This window comes from Pectinophora gossypiella, chromosome 9 (assembly GCF_024362695.1).
Source record: "Pectinophora gossypiella chromosome 9, ilPecGoss1.1, whole genome shotgun sequence".
In the NCBI taxonomy this organism is placed as follows: domain Eukaryota; kingdom Metazoa; phylum Arthropoda; class Insecta; order Lepidoptera; family Gelechiidae; genus Pectinophora; species Pectinophora gossypiella.
In genome coordinates, this window is record NC_065412.1 from 3675719 (window position 1) to 3694358 (window position 18640).

An 18640-nucleotide genomic window follows, 5' to 3' on the forward strand; every position below is an offset into this window, starting at 1 on the left:
TTATAATAAATTAGAATTTTGTATAAAATAAATATAGAAAATAATAAAAAAAAAACTAATACATACATACATAAACTCCCGCATTTTCCCACCGGGGTAAGCAGAGACTATGGAAGTATATTTACTTCGATCCTGACACACTTTTCTTGCTGCCTCCACATTCATCAATCGTTTCATACACGCACGCCGGTTCAGAGAAGATCATACTGAACCTTTTCTAAGGACATCTCCAACTCGGTCTCCAATCTCCAAAAACTAGACTAATAAATGATCTAAATAAAAACTTTGTTAAAAACCTAAAACAACCTGTATTTATAACATACATAACATATTTTTCAATACGTCATTTGCAAAACTATTTAATTACACAGCAACTAAATTGTACAGTAGTCAATAGGTATAAAAAGTAAGCAATAATTAAATTGCATTCCGTTGTACAAAAAGCAAAAATGCGCTGGCGCCGCCACTCCTTTTGATTACAAAACAAAATTTTTGTGTCACAACATCTTGTCAGAACAAAAGTCGTCAAGGCTCAATTTGTCAATCTTTACTAACTTGTTAAGTACAGCTATTTAAAATTAATGGCTCGGCGTGTTAATTTACTATAAAAAATAAAGCAGTGTACACATAATAAACTTACTCTTTTTTATATGAGATTGCTCAAGAGCAATCCAAGACAACTTTTTTTTTGACGTGACTTATTGTTGATTTGTCACAGATGGCATTAACTGGCCGAACAAATGGGAAGCTCTGAGGGCTCTCACCCGGTGCAAAATTTAAGACAACAGGCCTGAGGGTGCCCAGTGGAGCGTGAACCTTGGCTCAAATGGTGCCAAGATATTATATAGAAATTCAGAAAGACAAAAAAAAACATTAAGTATAGAAAGTTGTGTCCGTACCCCTATTAAAGTGGGATGAGCCACAAAACATCAATAAGCAGCTCTTGATATTACGTTTTTATATTCATACTTAATACTTTTGCGGTACTTAATACTTATGGGATAGGAAAATAGTTTTACTTTTAAGAGTTTTAGTATTTCATTTGCAATAACCAACAAAGCCATATTTGTATGAGAACAATTGTTGCAACAATAAATATTTGTATAACAATAAACAACATAAGTACTTTAGTTTTCATAAACTTTTGATAATTTTTATCCAGATCCTTGTTAATGTAGCACTAATTCTGACAAATATTTTTTTTGTACATTTCTTCCGGTTTTCGTTTCGTTTTCGAGCACCTACGCGTCTACTAATACTACGTTTTCGTTTTCGGTAAATTGAAAAATGCCACGTAGCACTAATACTACTTCTTCTCATTTTCCAATTTACCGAAAACGAAAAACCGAAAAAATTTAGGTACAAAAAAAATATTGACAGAATTAGTGCTACAGTAACACGGATCTGGATATTAGGTAAATAACAAATTTTGTGGCTTTTAAACATGAATTAAAGATATTTTTTGAAGGTCAAGTAGTAAATAATATAAAATATTTATGCAAAGTATGTTGACTTGGCGTTAGTTAATTATTAATGACGTGATTTGATGTAATCTAGAAGTTTTCATTTAAAATTCATTGTCAATATATTAATAAATTCATTATCAAAATATTATGTTTCTTCGTTGTAGTAAGGTCAATAAACTTCAATAATTATCGTAAGCGCATTCGGATTTTTATTAACAAAACCTCAAAGCAATATACATGCTATTTTCAATCCAGCCAAAAAATAAATAGTATTTTTACCCGGAATTAAATTATCTAAATTTAAAATAATATTTACTTAGAGGTTTTGTTGAAGAAAGTCACATCAACGTGGTTTTTTTTTTTTTTTTCAAAATGGCGCTTTCTATGTTTTCACTTTCAAACTTCATTCAAGTAGCCAAGGCCCCTGAGTAAAACTATTATATTGCAATAGTCACGTCAACAATAACAGAAAAATACCTTGAATTAAAATATTGGTTGTCTGCTTTCGAAGCCTCTACCTATAGGTTTATGTAAACATCGAAATCCTCAAATCCAGCCAAGTGGTTAATTCCGTCTAAGTGATTAATTCCGCCAAAGTAGCTAATTCTGGTCAAATAGCTAATGCTATTTGCGCCAAATCAACAATAAGTTACGTAAAAAAACCTTAATTTTTTTTATGCAACCGAGAGCTTGAAAATCTTCCTGTGTATTTTAGTGATGTTTTCACATCGCACATTGTCCGATCAATGTTCATTTAACGTCCCTTTGTCCTCGTTATAATATAATATCATTGACTATTGTCAACCATCCAATTGATTTGTGGGAAGCCTAATTCAGGGCGAGGCCAATGCTCTCTGTAATTCAAGACTTCTAAATAGACCGGCCATACAGCTTACACACCTGAACGTGTCATTTTACACTTCACGTTTATTTTAATGTATGTCTTTTACTATTTTATTTTATATCAATTAGAAATTATTTTAAAAAGTCACTGTGGCCCTGTGGTTCGCCAGCTTGCTTCTTCTTCTTAATTTATCTTAAGTGCAGTTTTCACTCACACAGTTGCCTAGACCATTATAATAATTATGTAGACGTCGACACGGCTCAACTATCGTGTTGATCTAACAGAAAGCTCGGTGAGGTGTGGGTACTTAGTTTATGATGCGATGGATGTACCTCTGATTATGAGATATATCTGACTATCATATATGAGAAATATGATATATAGTCCTGAACGTATGTAACAATATTTTTTAAGGTTTTACTTCTCCGGTCCTTGAATCGTTGCAAAAATATTTATATCAGAAAAATAAATAACATCTTATAAGAACATAAGTGCACTACCTTTGCAAATTATCGCTAGGTACACCTATCCATCTAATTTAAAAATAATACAATATTATGATCTTCTAGTATCTTTAATACAGAGTGTTAGTGACATCGTAACGAATACTAAGGGGTATGATTCAGACTATGATTCTGAGTTAATATCAATATTTATAGAGTTTTTAAAATTAAATTCCGTTCCATACTTCTGCGACGGAAAATTCCACTTGATATCAACTCAGAATCATGGCCTGAATCATCCCTCAAAGTTTTCGTTACGATGTCACTAATACCCTGTATATTAAGGAGTACCTACATTGATTTGTTAGCGAATAAATGCAAGTACTTAATGTTCAAACTATCAAATGTCGGTGGTTTCATAGTCACCTCGGAATTTAGGTTGAGGTTTTAGTGCATGAGCGGAGCGGTTTCCAAATTACTCGTAACAGTATTTAGTTACAGTATTGAGTTACCCTTGTAATGTGCAATGAATTGAAAGAATGTTTACTCAAACTACCTACCTACTTACGCAAAGAAATTGATGCTACAAACGTATTGATATACGATATTAATGTGTGGATGAACTCGAAAACGCCCTGAGCCGAGGTTCGCGCCCAACTGGGCACCCTCAGGCCTGTTATCTTAAACGTTGTACCGGGTGAGAGCCTTCAGCGCTCCCCATTTGTCCGGCCAAGTAGTTAATGCCATCTGCGGCAAATCTACAATAAGTCACGTCAAAAAAAAAAATAAAGATGAACTCGAAAACTTTTTCAAAACTGTTTTATAAATGTTTTTTTTTTTAATATCATTACAATAATGGCAAATTTGTCAATCTGATTTACATCAATAGTTGATTATGTAATAAATATCAACTTCAAAAAATATGAATTCTAACTAAATCATTTTCTCCTGACCTAATTTTGATGTGCCAAAGCCTTTAGGCACAGCTGTTTCACCACTTCCTGATATGAGTCTGAGAGTCTACCTAAAACATATCCAATTTAGTAATAGATATTACCAGCTGGTAATACTAATAATGCCTTCAGACAATTATCCGGTAGATAGATCACCAGACAATATTGGCAAGAGGAGAAACAGGCTCTTAAAATTTAGAAGGGTTATGTGTTTATTTCATGTAAGTCAGAGATACATCCATCGCAAGATGAACTAAGTACCTACACTTCCAACCAACGTGATACCTATCACCATCTGGTGAGCCGTATCGGCGTCTATAGTGGTCGAGAGAAAGACAAATTAAAATACGATAAATAAAAAAATAAATACAGGTAAATTAATATACTCTTTGGTGCAAGTCCGATAGGTCCGGAACCCACCAATCCCTATCCCCTCTGACTACCTCATTTGGGATATAGTCGTGAGCTTATGTTGTTGTTGCTATGTAATTAAAACACATAATAACGGGTTCTTACCGCGTTTAAATGGGGATATGAGAATATGAGACTCCCGATATTTCGACACGATCACGGGATGACAGAAGGGAGTCTCATATTCTCATATCCCCATTTAAACGCGGTAAGAACCCGTTATTATGTGTTTTAATTATGATATTAACCGCCTAAACTTAAAACAATGTTGCTATGTAAGTATCTAATTCATTTCTTTTGTTTCAGTCATGGCCGTACTTCTTCATATTTATGATTCTAGAACATTTATTACTAAGATTAGAAGGAAAGAAAGGAATTAGGTTAAACGATGGGATTACTAGCATATCACATGGAATATTACAGGAATGTGGCAGGTAAGATAATATTAATATTTGTATTGAATTTAATTTGTTTGTATAATAAAGGACAATGATAGGGCTATATTATATACTTATTTATAGTAGAATGCTCTTCATTTATAGCGCTACACAGCGGTTTTATGATGCGCTCTTGTAGCTATCTTTCGTACCAAAGATGATATATAATTTATTTTCTGATCGTTCGATCGGTACTGTACCTAATCCTTGAAGGTAAAAGAAACAATTGCTCATTATTCGAACAGTAAATATTTATTATAGTATCCGTACATATTAGATCACATACCTTGCAAACTTATAGAATAAAAACCGTTTCAAGTTTATTTATCTATGAAGACTTAAAAGGTTGAGAAATTCAATTCATTTCTTTAAGTATTCATAATACTTAAATATTACAGGCCAACAAATGTTTCAATACATACCAATATTGTTGTTATCTGAATTTGTTTATTGAAAAATTCTCTTGAGTCATCGATCTTTATCAAGCAAATTTATTACATTCTAAATATTTGATATTGGTCGATGCTTCGTAGTCAATTTCGAATACACCGACAACACCTAGGGAATGAAATTAATTAAAAAGAAGCAGCCCTGCTCTTAGATGGCTCGTATAGCCAACTTTATACGAAAACTAAAATGTTTAACGTCTGTATGTAACTTGATCGAAAACCACAATATAACATAACAACATGATGATGGTTTATTCCCATCTGCCCCCTTTAAGCTTGCCACCGGGGTGGTGGTTGGCACTAATTAGGTGCCGTTTACCACCCCGGTGGTCGATGGCACCCTTTATTCCCATCTGCCCCCTTTAGGCTTGCCACCGGGGTGGTGGTTGGCACTAATTAGGTGCCGTTTACCACCCCGGTGGTCGATGGCACTTAATTAGTCTCATCTGCCCCCTTTACAGTTATAGTACGGGGGTTTATTCTCATGTCGTACTGGACATTAAATAAAAAAATGTAAGTTTAGCAATATTTATTTTAAATTTTCCGTTTCTTTATTGGATAAAATCACAGTTTTATTAGGTACACCAACGTAACTGATGGGCGTAAGATATTTTCACAAAATGTAATCAGAAAAAATACTTTAAGTAATATTTTCAATAGCTGGAATCACACTTTTTAATCACAGAATAATTTACATGTGGTCTTCTTCTTCTTTGCGAGTCGATGGCGATCGAAGCTAAATTTTTGCATGTGGTTTAACATGATGATACAATTTCCAAAGGCTCTTCACGTCAACCCTTGTCATTTGGTGATAGAGGACGCAACTACTCAAGTGAACTGTGTCGGATAACTTACAATTGAATTGGCTAAAATTATTTTCTCATAACTCGATTAATCACTATCTCTATATTTAATAGAAATGGATTTGTAGTCATATAGTTTATGAATTTTATTCATAAAAGGAGGCTGTGGTAATTTCGAATTTAGATCATAAATAGTTATCACGTGCTCAGCTATGAAGGAAAACATTGTAAGGAAACCCACACACACAAGAAATACGTTTGCAAGGTATGTGATCTAACCTGTATTGAGCTGGTTTTACCTTCGCGGGTTGGAACGTCACACAGGCAGTTGCTTTTGAAAAAACCGGACCTGTCAAATCTTCAGGTTAGGTAAGACCCTGTGGAAAACAACCTAGCCTACAAAATCCCACTGCTAGGCAAAGGCCTTCCCTTCCTCTTTTCAGTTTTCGCAGTCTTGTGCGTACTCTGGCCAGTCCCTCCGGCAAGCCTTCGATTTGTCGCGAGGCACCGTCATAAGGCGGGTACCTTATGGCATTGGGTAATGCGTAAGGACCTGTGCCAACCGCTCAGGGATGATGTGGTCAAATACCGATAAAAAGATTTAGTACAACAATCAATGTACAATTGTTTTGAGGACTTATGATAGACGTGAAATGTGAAAGGCACAATGTTACCAAAAATAATCGTCTTTACATAAAAAGGTATTTCCTAGAAATCTGAGAAAAACAATCAAATTTCAAAGAATATAATTTTCTACATGGTTATGTTGTCATTCAAATATGAAGATGAGCAAAAATTCGATCTAAAATTATTATGTAACTAAGTCGAAACCTCTACGGTCCTCTAGTTTTTTTTTTGAGTAAGGTATTCCAAATGATATGTAGTAAAGTTGCCTGGAAGAAAATGCTGCGAGAGCAATAAGGCCGCCTGTTATGCCTTTCTGTATCTATTGTCCTTATCTCTGCATCTCGTGTCCATTGTGCTCAATAAAGTATTTTATCTATGTAAAGGGTAATTATCTAGATCCAAGATAATTTACCAAGTGCTAATTACTACATAATATAAAGCCATTTTTAAGATAATTCTCATAGTCAACGTTTTCATAAAAAAAACATATTTTTCAATTTGAATTCAAAAATCCTAAGAAAATTTTGTTACAAACCAGGGGAGGTCACAGCGTTGCGACATTTATTATATAGACTGTTTATGTTTTAATTTTAAACATTTTTATTTTGCAATAGAGTATTATTTGATTTTGATTTGACTTTACCAGGTTAATTTGGCGAGGAGCAGAATCGTACTTATACACATGGATATACTCCAACTACAGATTAGTGGAGCTGCCCTGGAACCATACATTGACCTGGTACGCAGCAGCTATAGGGGTCGACTTCTGTTACTACTGGATGCATAGAGCCTGCCATGGTATGTAACAATTAAGTTTCTTTAAAGCTTTGGAACCATGTCGTCTTAACTCGTTCGATAAAATCGAAATAAAGTCTCACTAAATGTCACATATTATGTTAATGCGACAGGGTTCTAATGGCCTTATGGATCCCTGCAGACACGTCCTAATTTTATTTTAAGTTATAAAAGGAAAGGGACGGATAATTGTCAACAAGTTAATTTAAAAACGAATGAATAACCCGAGCGAATAAAATAGGCATCTCGCTGTTATGCAATCCGTTTGACTTGCTGTCTACTTAATTCTGTCGGGTTATTGGCCGATGTACAATTTTTTAGACAGTTGTTTTAGATTTCTGCTTAAAATTGACGTGTGTTACGCCTGTCGATTACCCGTACCTTTCTTTTTCAGCGAATAAGAAATAGACAGGTATAACTTAAAACAAAATTAAATGGCGTCTGCAGGAATTAGCACCAATATGTACATAAAAGGACTAACATCGCAAAACTACTAGATATTATTCTGACGTGACTTATTGTAGGTTTTTCTCAGATGGTATTAACTACATGACCAGACAAGATCTGAATTTGAAGACGGTTAGACTTACTTAGAGTATGATTAGTCAAGGGATACTTAGACTCATTATAGAAGGAAAAAATGAAGGGAAGAGAAGAAGGGGTAGACCTAGAATAACATTTATGAAACAAATAAAAGAGAAGGTGCAGGTCGTGTCGTATCGGAAGGTGAAGGTTTTGGCGCGAAGAAGAGAGGAATGGCGATTACTCCACCGACAACAAGAGCGCAGCTCTTAAATAGAGAGAGAGAGAGAGAGAGAGAATTAGACTCCTATTAATATTCACATGTCGCTGACTTTAGTCTACTTTGAGCGTTTGGTCTTATCTCAAGTTAAACCTTAGGGCCTAGAGAAATACGTAAACTATAAACTTGACGTAGACAAATCACCCCCATGGAGTGAAAGTTTGATGACAATGAAAGTTATAAATTATAATTATATCAAAGACTGCGGGCTTAGCACCGTAAACACGCGACTCTTTCTCGCCTCGGGCCCTAGCCCTGTGCTGAGGTTTTTCTTGCAGCTTCTTTTCCCTGGCTATACAGGTTGTGAGAAGCTGCAGTAGTTTTAGACGGATGAGACGTTCGTAATGTAAAAATTGACGATTCAAAGCGTAACGACGTTACCTATTGCATAAAGATATTTTTGAATTTGAATTTAAGTTACAAATATGTTACTTATTAGTCAAAAGGCTAGATTAATTTTTTACCCGACTGCAGCCAAGGAAAAAGGAAGGTTATGTGTTTGACCGCTACGTATGTATGTATGTGTGTATGCACGTCTGTTACCACCTAAATCCCAAACCACCTGTCAGAATTGAACAAATGAGATGAGTCTTTATCGTCTGGTGGTAAAAGGTGACGTTGCGTAAACATCAATGCAGCGCCCTCTAAAGGATGTCCTCTAGAAATTTTATTCATCCTTAGTTTACATAAACTAATTAAAAAAACCAAGTGTATCATATTAGGTATGAAATGAAAGGGCTTAATTAGTACATTTCAAATACGTTAATATTATAAGCTTCTACCCGCGGGTTTCCTTTTTCTTTTTTGACGTAACTTATTGTAGATTTGTCGCAGATGGTATTAACAACTTTGCCGGACAAATGGGGAGCGCTAAAGGCTCTCACCCGGTACAACGTTTTAGACAACTGAGGGCGAGGGAAATCGTCGACTACGCCGGCGGAGTCGGAGTCGGGGCCCTGAAGTGTTTAGTGTCGCGAGCTGATTGGACGCCTCTATGACTAGTCATACGATCATATTACGTACAATCAACAGTGACAGTGATAACAAATATGGGATTGACATGAAAAATGTATGGGATTGACGTAAGATGTCAATCCTATACATTTTATCAATGTATGTTATTGACTGTCTTGCGTGAATGGACTGTCGATTCTCACAATCGTTTGCAGTTTGGCCAAGACCTCTGGCTTGAAACACAACAGCTTAATAGGTATAACTTTACTGATAAATATATTTATTTTGTCTTTACAGAAGTGCACATCTTATGGGCGCAGCATCAAGTTCACCACACGTCAGAAGACTTCAATATGGGAGTTGGAATCAGGCAGTCTGTACTACAAGGGTGGTGTGGATTTGTAAGTAGATAATGCACCAAATTTTCACTTCACGTGACCTCATCTTATCCACCGCAAAATAAAACCACTGAATTCGACTTTATGTGTTTGGATCGTAGACAATCGATATCAGGTGGTTTCGATGAATTGTACTCGGTTAATAGCAATAGGCTCGCCCTCTATTACATAACGACCTCCATGGTCCAGTGGTAGAAAGTTGTGGTCACGATCCGGAGGTCCCGGGTTCTAATCACGGTGGGGACATATCACAAAAATCACTTTGTGATCCCTAGATTATCCAAAATATAAGATGATCCGTGTTTCGGAAGGCACGTTAAGCCGTTGGTCCCGGTTACTACTTACTGATGTAAATAAGTAGTCGTTACATGAGCCATGTCAGGGGCCTTTGGCGGCTCAATAATAACCCTGACACCAGGGTTGATGAGGTTGGTAATTCACCTCACAACCCACACAGTAGAAGAAGAAGAAGCCCCCTATTACTTGGGACTTAATCTGTGGAGGTATATATTATAAATATACCTCTGCCTACCCCTTCGAAGATACAGGTGTGATGCTATCTATATGTTATATGTACATCATCATCATCATCATCATCAGCCCATTAACGTCCCCACTGCTGGGGCACGGGCCTTCCCTATGGATGGATAGGGAGATCGGGCCTTAAACCATCACGCGGGCCCAGTGCGGATTGATGGTTATTAACGACCGCTAATGCAGCCGGGACCAACGGCTTAACGTGCCTTCCGAAGCACGGAGGAGCTCGAGATGATTTTTTTTTTGTGGTCACCCATCCTGTGACCGGCCTTTGCGTAAGTTGCTTAACTTCAACATTCGCAGACGGAGCGCGTTTACCGCTGCGCCACCGAGCTCCTCTTTATATGTACATATTATACCAATGTGCGCTTGAAAAATTCAAACATGTGCTACAGAGTTCAAAGTCACGTCACGACATCTTGTAGTAACATGAGACGTGATCTTTCTATTCAGATACCCAGTACTGACTCCTTTTAAAGTATTTATATTATATTCCGCTCTTAACGTACCTTTATGCGTCATTTGCTACCTATACTTGTCTATAAAGTTCAGTGCTAAACTCGCATGACCTTAGTATCACCATCATTCAGCGCTTATCGCTAACGACCCACTAGGGTCGATTAATTTTTTCAAATATTCTTCCTCTCAGGCGACGCCCTGAGCCGAAGTTCGAGCCCAACTAGGCACCCTCAGACCTGTTGTCCAAAATTATGTACCGGGTGAGAGCCCTCAGCGCTCCCTATTTGTCCGGCCAAGCAGTTAATGCCATCTGTGGCAAGTCAAATACAATAAGTCACGTAAAAAAAGACCTTAATATCTATACTTTACTAACTTGTACATATAAAAATAAGAATATCGTTAGAAAACTCTTCTCTAAACAAAACCAGTTTCTTAAAATAATTTAAAACTCCTTTTTAATTATATTTTATAACAAAATTAATACCTCCGTAATTATTTCATCTTCATTAATCAAGCACGTAATTTTGAGTTAATGAATTTTAAAAGTTATATCCTTGATAATATAATAACAATATTCCTGGTTTTTATAAGGCAATTTTAAATATTTGCTATGAGCTCATCAATTAATCTATCTATCTATCTACTCAGCCTGTATCAACCCACTGCTGGGTATAGGCTACCTGTCTTTCACGCCATCCTTTCTGGTCCTGTGCACGTCTCATCCATTGTTTTCCGGGATACTTCACAATGTCATCCGACAACCGGGCCGGGCTATTACAGTGCGACATGACATTATGCCGCTGCTCTTTTCTGCCGCGCGGCGAAAAACTCGTAGTGCGCGACTGGCCTTAATGTGACGAATTGAATAGGTTTCATGTGCACGTATGCTCAGTTCAGCTATAAATAAAATTGTCACGGTGATTTTAATCGTATTTCCTTTAACTACTTTCGTGATTTGACATTTCCATTATTCCTTTCCTGTTTTTCGTGTTAGGTAGGTGAGCTAGACGTTTGGTACATTTCCATAACTTTCAGTAAGTAATAAACGAGATTTGTCGCTACAAAACGCTACTCAATTTCTTTCGGCACTTATGGTGGTATTAATAAACAAATCTCAGCTTCGAGACAGCCCTCAAGATCATGTCAATGTGACAGTTCTCATATAAAAACAGAGATTTGAGCATGATCTTGAGGGCAGTCTCAGCTGAGATTCGTTTATTAATACCACCCTTAGGCATGAAGCTGTAGGTGTACCATCATTTTATCAACCTTACAATTTACAGACTTTAATTTAGCAATATTTTTTTTAAAGTTAAGACAAATTGAAACTCTTTCAAAGCGAAGTTTGCCTTTTAGGTATCTCAATAAACTGCAGTGAAAATCATGCCTGGATGGCATAGATGCCTTTTTTAGACGTGGTGCGTTACACGGTAAATTCAAACACATGACGATCTATAAGAGCGTTCACGCAGAAGCATTACCATGAGCGTTTCTGTCATACGCCCCGTGCAAAGCCTCTATTCCCAGTGGCCCCCAATGTTTGCCCTCCATTGGGTGATATCGGGAAAAAAAATACTCACTGCCGCACCACGTCACCATGAACGAGGGCTAAAAAGACTATTATAAGATATTTACTAACCATGACAATGTTTGTCATCAGATCTTCTACTTGCCCCTCGCGCTGGTCATTCCACCAGCCCAGTTCGTCACTCATTACCAGTTCAGCTACCTGTACATGTTCTGGATTCACACGGAGGCTATCAAGAGCCTTGGTCCTCTGGAGTACATCCTCAACACTCCCAGCCATCACAGGGTACATCATGGTGAGTTCATAATATGTATAATCATAACATTCAATAATTACCCTATATACAATACGTTATTGCACAAAAGTAACATACAACACAGGAATACGAATTAAAGAAAAATAAAATCAATCATTGCCAAGGTGCCAATTTTTTCCAGGCAATGTTAAAAATATAACTACAGGGCAACTGTAGAATCGGCAAAAACATAAATTGCAACAATTTTCCACTTTATTTGGTAGTTTATTTCTTTCATATCAAAATGTTGATTTTAATAAATTATTCATCATCACTAATTTAAGAGCCACGCTCTTGTCGGTGTAGCATTCTCCATACTACTTTTCAGGGAAAAATAGGGCAGTGGCTTCCCTCTTGCCCTCCGCTCAGCCGTAGTCTATGTCAAAGACGTACTAGGACTCCTGTCCTCATCCGCATCTGAATCAGTACTGACAATTACTGCTGCCCTCAGTCAGGTTACAGTCCCTGTGACTTGCCCCTTCCGTCCTGCATTGCCGTACCGATGGCTCCCATCTCCGCCTCTGCAACCGTTGAAGTCTTCACATTTATCCCTAGGCAAGGGTTCTACGTTATACCCTGTAGGTCTATGATATGGATTTAGAATCGTTAATAAATGGGACGGAAGGAAGCTTTTTTGGTTAAAAAAGAAAAAGTATTGTTTATGATTATTGGGGTCGGAGTGTAAAGGTGCATTTGTTTTTTTTTTTTTGAAAATAAGGAGATGATAAAAGGAATGAAGATAAATAAAATATTCCTTTCAATTCTCACATATATTCTGTAGTAAGGAAATTGCAAAGCCATTTTTGTAAACTTATTAATAGTATACATACTCGTATCACTTTACTCACTAATTGACTTTATACAGGCAACATTGTCCGCCCTAATGGAATTTCACTTTAGTTGTTTTCAATGCTTTTAACGGACTTTCGACAAACAACATTGAAAATAAAAATAATCGCTTAATGTACAGTCGAGGCAATCTATTTACGATGTAAGTATATTGGAATAAATGATTTTGATATTATGACACTCCGACTATTATGCCTAGATCGTAGTTAACAAAATCATTGTGTCTTGTAGAAACATATAAGATGACGCCTATTTCCCGTTTAGGTAGGTAGAAACCGAAGAATTCCACTTACCACGACTTTAACACGCCACTTTAGCTTCTTCCACTCTCATCAAAGTCTCCATGGAGACACAACCGTGTAAAATTCTCGTCATTGCAACGTTATAAAATTCCACAAGGTAAAGCATCAAACACAACGACGCCTCCGCTGAAATCTAATTTTCTTTAAAATTTCACAGACGTTGTCATACTGCGATGTAATTTATTAACGCAGAAACAAAATTATGATCCTAAATTTTGCAAACATTGAATGACAATGACATATTTTTACGTGACAAAAAAGGGTTTTACGGATATTCACGATGTGTTTCGTGATGGAGGCGTACTTATCGAGTTAGACCAAATTCCAAATCGATTTTCATCTAGCTACTCCTTCTTTTGCTACACATTGTTAAATGTATTAGGTATGTCGTGGATACGTCTTTAGGTTGTTATAAACTTAAGTACCATGTCACGTTAACTTTTTGGGCAAATTGAATTGTAAGTCTCATTAAATGTCAAACATGTTAATGCGACACGGTTTTAAAGTTGGTACCTTCATGACATTGACTAAACATTGCTTTTTGGACTGTATATATTTTTACATGTGAAATCTCAGTTTATCTACACCATAAAGGCTCGAAGAGATTTGTTTTAGATAAAAGGCAACCTTTTTACGTTGTTTGGTTTGTTTATTATTTAATTAAGTGTAAAAGACGATATAGTGACTAAGATTGAGAAGGGAATGTTACGTTGGTTTAGACACGTAGAGCGCATGAAGTATAATAGAATTGCGAAAGCTGTATAAAGCGAAAGTTGATGTCAGGGCTGGCATAGAAAGACCTAGAAAGACTTACATTGATCAAATTGGAGATGTCCTTAGAAAAGGAATACGGTCTATTATGAACCGGCGTGCGTGTATGAAGCGATTGATGAATGTGGAGGAAGCAAGAGAAGTAAGTGTGTTAGGATCGAAGCAAATGGAATTCTATAGTCTCTGCTTACCCCGGAGGGAAATAGGCGTGAGTTTATTAACAATAAATATTAACACTGTATGACGTGGACACTTAGTTTATAATACCGTGAATGTACGTCTGACTATTGTGAACTTATATTACGTAAGTGTTATTAATTTGGTATAAATTGAAACCTGAACACTTTTCGCTTTTGAAAAAGGTCTTTAAATATCAAAATGAAAATAAGAGCGAGCTACTAACTGGAGTGATAACTCATTAAAGATTTACCAGGCGTGACAATATTTGCCTCACAATTAGTAGAACATTCTGAAATGCCTGGGAAATGATCAGTGTCGCTTCTTCTACATAATAATTCGCGAGAATTTTCAGTGAACACGTATTAAAATAAAAGCACATCAAGTTACGCTCACAAAGGCCTGATACGTAAAAGTACCTACACCTGAAGACTACAAGGCCAGAGTGAACAGGCACCTTCTGGACAAGCTCCCTCCATCTTAGGCCTCGTCAATGCCTTCGGGTAAGACCAAGAGCAAACCCATCAGAAGTAAAAAAAAATACTCTTAGACGCATCTCATATCGAAGCTTAGTCTTTAAGAGTTTTTTTTTTATGAAAGTATGTATTTGTTATGTTATTTGTTGGGATCCGTGGTAGCCCAGTTGTGTAAAAAATTTGCGTTTCACATTGAGGTCGCCCAGGAATCTAACCCAGGACTTCCGTATCGTGAGCGCAAAGCACAACTAGTCTGTCCCCATACGGTTTGTCATTAACTTTTTTTTTTACTTTTGATGGGTTTGCTCTTAGCCCCAGACTTGCCCGAGGCATTGACAAGGCCTAAGATGGAGCGAGCTCGCTCAGAAGGTGTCTGTTCACTCTGGCCTTGAAAGCACCCGGGTTATATGCATTCGAAAATACAGAAGACGGCGGAATTCTACTCCCACACATCTTATAAATTCATATCAAGAGTGGCAGCAAATTATCATCGGATTATTTGTAGCTCTATCCATCCTATTACGGATTTAGTGTGTATTTCTTATTTGGTCATAAGATTCCAGACTAATTCAAAAGTAATTGCCTAATTGCTTCTCTTCTTCTTCTTCTATCATGTGGGTTGTGAGGTGGAGTACCAACCTCATCAATTCTGGCCTAATTGCTAGTATATATTTTTTTCATATTTGTAAATGCCAACTTGTGTTAATGCCGTAACAAATGAAATCTTTCTCGCAGTAACTCCGTTTTCAGGATGAATTATAATTCTACTTTAGCGGCAAACACTTAAACTAAGTAAATGAAGATTTAATAACGACCCTATTTGCTTCAAAACAACTGGATTGAAAATGGGTTCGCCCTAAATATAGCACTTTTATGAATAAAATAAATGTTAGACTAAATACACTTTTGAAGACCGCGGGGTATTGTTTTAGGTCGAATGATTCATCTTTAATATACTTTTATTTTGACGTGATTTATTATATATTTGCCACAGAAGGCATTAACTACTTGACCTTGGGTTTTTGAATATTTAAATTAAGAATTAAACATGTAAAAGTCTCTTCTCAAAAGTATTTCTAAAGATACAAAAGGAAGAAAAAGAAAAAAGGGAGGAAGGAAGGTAAGGAGGCAGGTGCGTGCTTCTGAAGGGACGTTAAGCCGTTGGTCCCGGTTACTACTTACTGATGTAAGTACGTAGTCGTTACATGAGTCATGTCAGGGGCCTCTGGCGGCTCAATAGTTACCCTGACTCCAGGGTTGATGAGGTTGGTATCCACCTCACAACCCACACGATAGAAGAAGGCTGGAGGTTGACGAACATCTAATGGAATGTGTGCCTGTCCCTGACCACACGGAAACTGACTGTCACCACCTTCGTCCACTCCTTGATGTTGTCTAACATCTGTTGAAGATGTCATCTTCAAAAAATGTCAGGGGCCTCTGGCGGCTCAATAGTTACCCTGACTCCAGGGTTGATGAGGTTGGTAATCCACCTCACAACCCACACGAGAGAAGAAGGCTGGAGGTTGACGAACATCTAATGGAATGTGTGCCTGTCCCTGACCACACGGAAACTGACTGTCACCACCTTCGTCCACTCCTTGATGTTGTCTAACCATCATCTTCAAAAAAAAAATGTTCAGTTCGTGAAAATATAATTTTCACCCAGCTAGATCATTCTGCGGGCTTAGCACCGTGAGCGCGCGACTCTTTCTCGCCTCGACATACGTCACCCGTCACTCTCTCATAGTACTGCACAGAAAGAGACAGACGATCTCTGTCGCGGCGAGAAAGAGTCGCGTGCTTACGGTGCTAGGCTTGCTGGTATTTTTTTTTTTATGCTGACTCATCTCCCGTTCCACTTTCATTTCACTGCACATAATTGTCATCACTAGAGCTACACTTTGAAAATATTATATAGATCTAATATTGAATTTCCATGCTTCAACCTCACATGAGTGGTTTCATTGATCATATTTCGGCTGTTCCATAACATAAACCGCAAACCAATAATGGCCCTCCTACACTGCTGTTGTAAAATGTTTAAAAAATATGTTTAACATTTTGTACCTCTTTAATATTGTCTAATGTTAACTTAAACGTTTTGTTATAATTTGTTAAATGGTTTCAACGCATTGCTGAAAATTTTGTAACTATAATGCTGTACAATGTAAGTTGATGCTTTAATATGCAAAGACTTTAGTACCATGTCACATGATTTTTTTGACAAATTGCACAGTAAGTCTCACTAAATGTCAAATATGTTAGTGCGACAGAGTCATAAAGCAGATACATTAATATTGCTCATGACTGTACGGTCACGAGTACTAATATGTATACACTTTAAAACCATGTCATATTAACTTTTTTGACAAATTAAACCGTAGGTCTCATCAAGTGTGTTGTATGATAGTGCGACAGGGTTCTAAAGTAGGTACATGATATTGCTCATGACTGTACAACATCACATAACATTTAGTAGCCGTAGTATGACGCCCGTATATGTATAATAATAATAGCAATAGTAACAATATATGAATTACGTGCCATTTGCGGCAAATCTACGATAAGTCGTGTCAAAATAAATATATTTTAATATGAATGGCTGTCCGATAATAAAATCTATGCTCTGAAAACTCCACTTACACGCTTGTTGTTTTGGGACATAACATGAAAACATTTTGTAATTACAAACGTTCATTATCGTTTCTAAACATTTATGACTGCAGTGTAGTTTGGCGGCAAGGGTGTGCTGCCGCCAAAGGATGTTTTCGGGGTACCGAACTGAGCATAGTACCCCGCTAGCCACAAGTTGGTAGTGTGACTAGGGATCGACGATCCGACAGTGTTGTGTTGGAAGATGTATATATGCGTCTTGCTGTGTAAACTTCGATACCGCGTTTCACGACCGCTTGAAGAATGTGGCGCCATCTGTTGCATGTGAGCGGAACTAGGTGGCCAACTAGTTGGGTCCGCTACAGTAGCAATATCATTAAAGTTGACAACTTGTCATATTTGAACGCCGATGTTTTGTCAAATCATCCTAATATTTCATATGACAAGGTACTATAAATATTAATTTTTATCTAATTCACGTGTCTTCCCGGGTATTTCGTAAAATACTTCAGAAGGATTGTGTCCTATTTAACATGATAGACAATTTTTATAGGCGAAAGACTGATTGATCCCTTTTTATGGTGTATGTAAAAGGTTCATCATATCCATCTTTGAACTGTCTTTTGCGAGCACTAGTTTATGTACCTATGTATGTAAAAATTCCGATATAACGACAACATCGAAGACATAATGTAATTTGTAATTCTCAACATAAATAACATTATGTTGAAAATCATTAGTTACTCGTTATTTTAACGCCGAGATTTATTCATTACGACCCCAATAATTATTGTGTGCGTGTTTTATAATTTCATAACGCTGCTAATATCGAAATCATGATTTGATTGTTGATTTTTGCTTCATAGTATTTTTTTATTTTATACAAAATGTTTTCTTTGTCATTAAGTTATTATACCACAACGGTGTAATTGTAATTTATTATTATTACATATTTAAGATTATTAATTTTATTTTCTTATTATTATTATTTGCATATTGTAATTTAAATAACTAAAAAATGTAGACCTGACCAACATCAAATTGTACTATTTTTATTGTTAATAAATTAATTCTGAATTATGGATACCACTCTTGATACGAAGTCCTAAGTCAAACCGTATGGTAATAGCGGTGATCAGCCCATCGACGAGAATGGACACATCCACACTATAATTAGCAGCTGAACGTGTTCTATGTTTGTCCTTTACTCCCAGTCCAGTATCAAAGCTGAACCAGTAGTCATTAGCC

General features: G+C 36.7%; 1 protein-coding gene across 1 annotated transcript in view; it reads left to right on the plus strand.

Annotated features, from left to right (window-relative positions):
• The window catches only part of LOC126369397 (alkylglycerol monooxygenase-like), a 47854-nt gene that overhangs the window by 18508 nt on the left and 10706 nt on the right, over positions 1 to 18640 (plus strand). Inside the window, exons 3-6 of the mRNA XM_050013793.1 lie at positions 4424 to 4551; positions 7080 to 7231; positions 9282 to 9385; positions 12039 to 12201. Coding sequence (XP_049869750.1) covers positions 4424 to 4551; positions 7080 to 7231; positions 9282 to 9385; positions 12039 to 12201 — 547 coding nt within the window. The remainder of the gene's footprint in view (positions 1 to 4423; positions 4552 to 7079; positions 7232 to 9281; positions 9386 to 12038; positions 12202 to 18640) is intronic.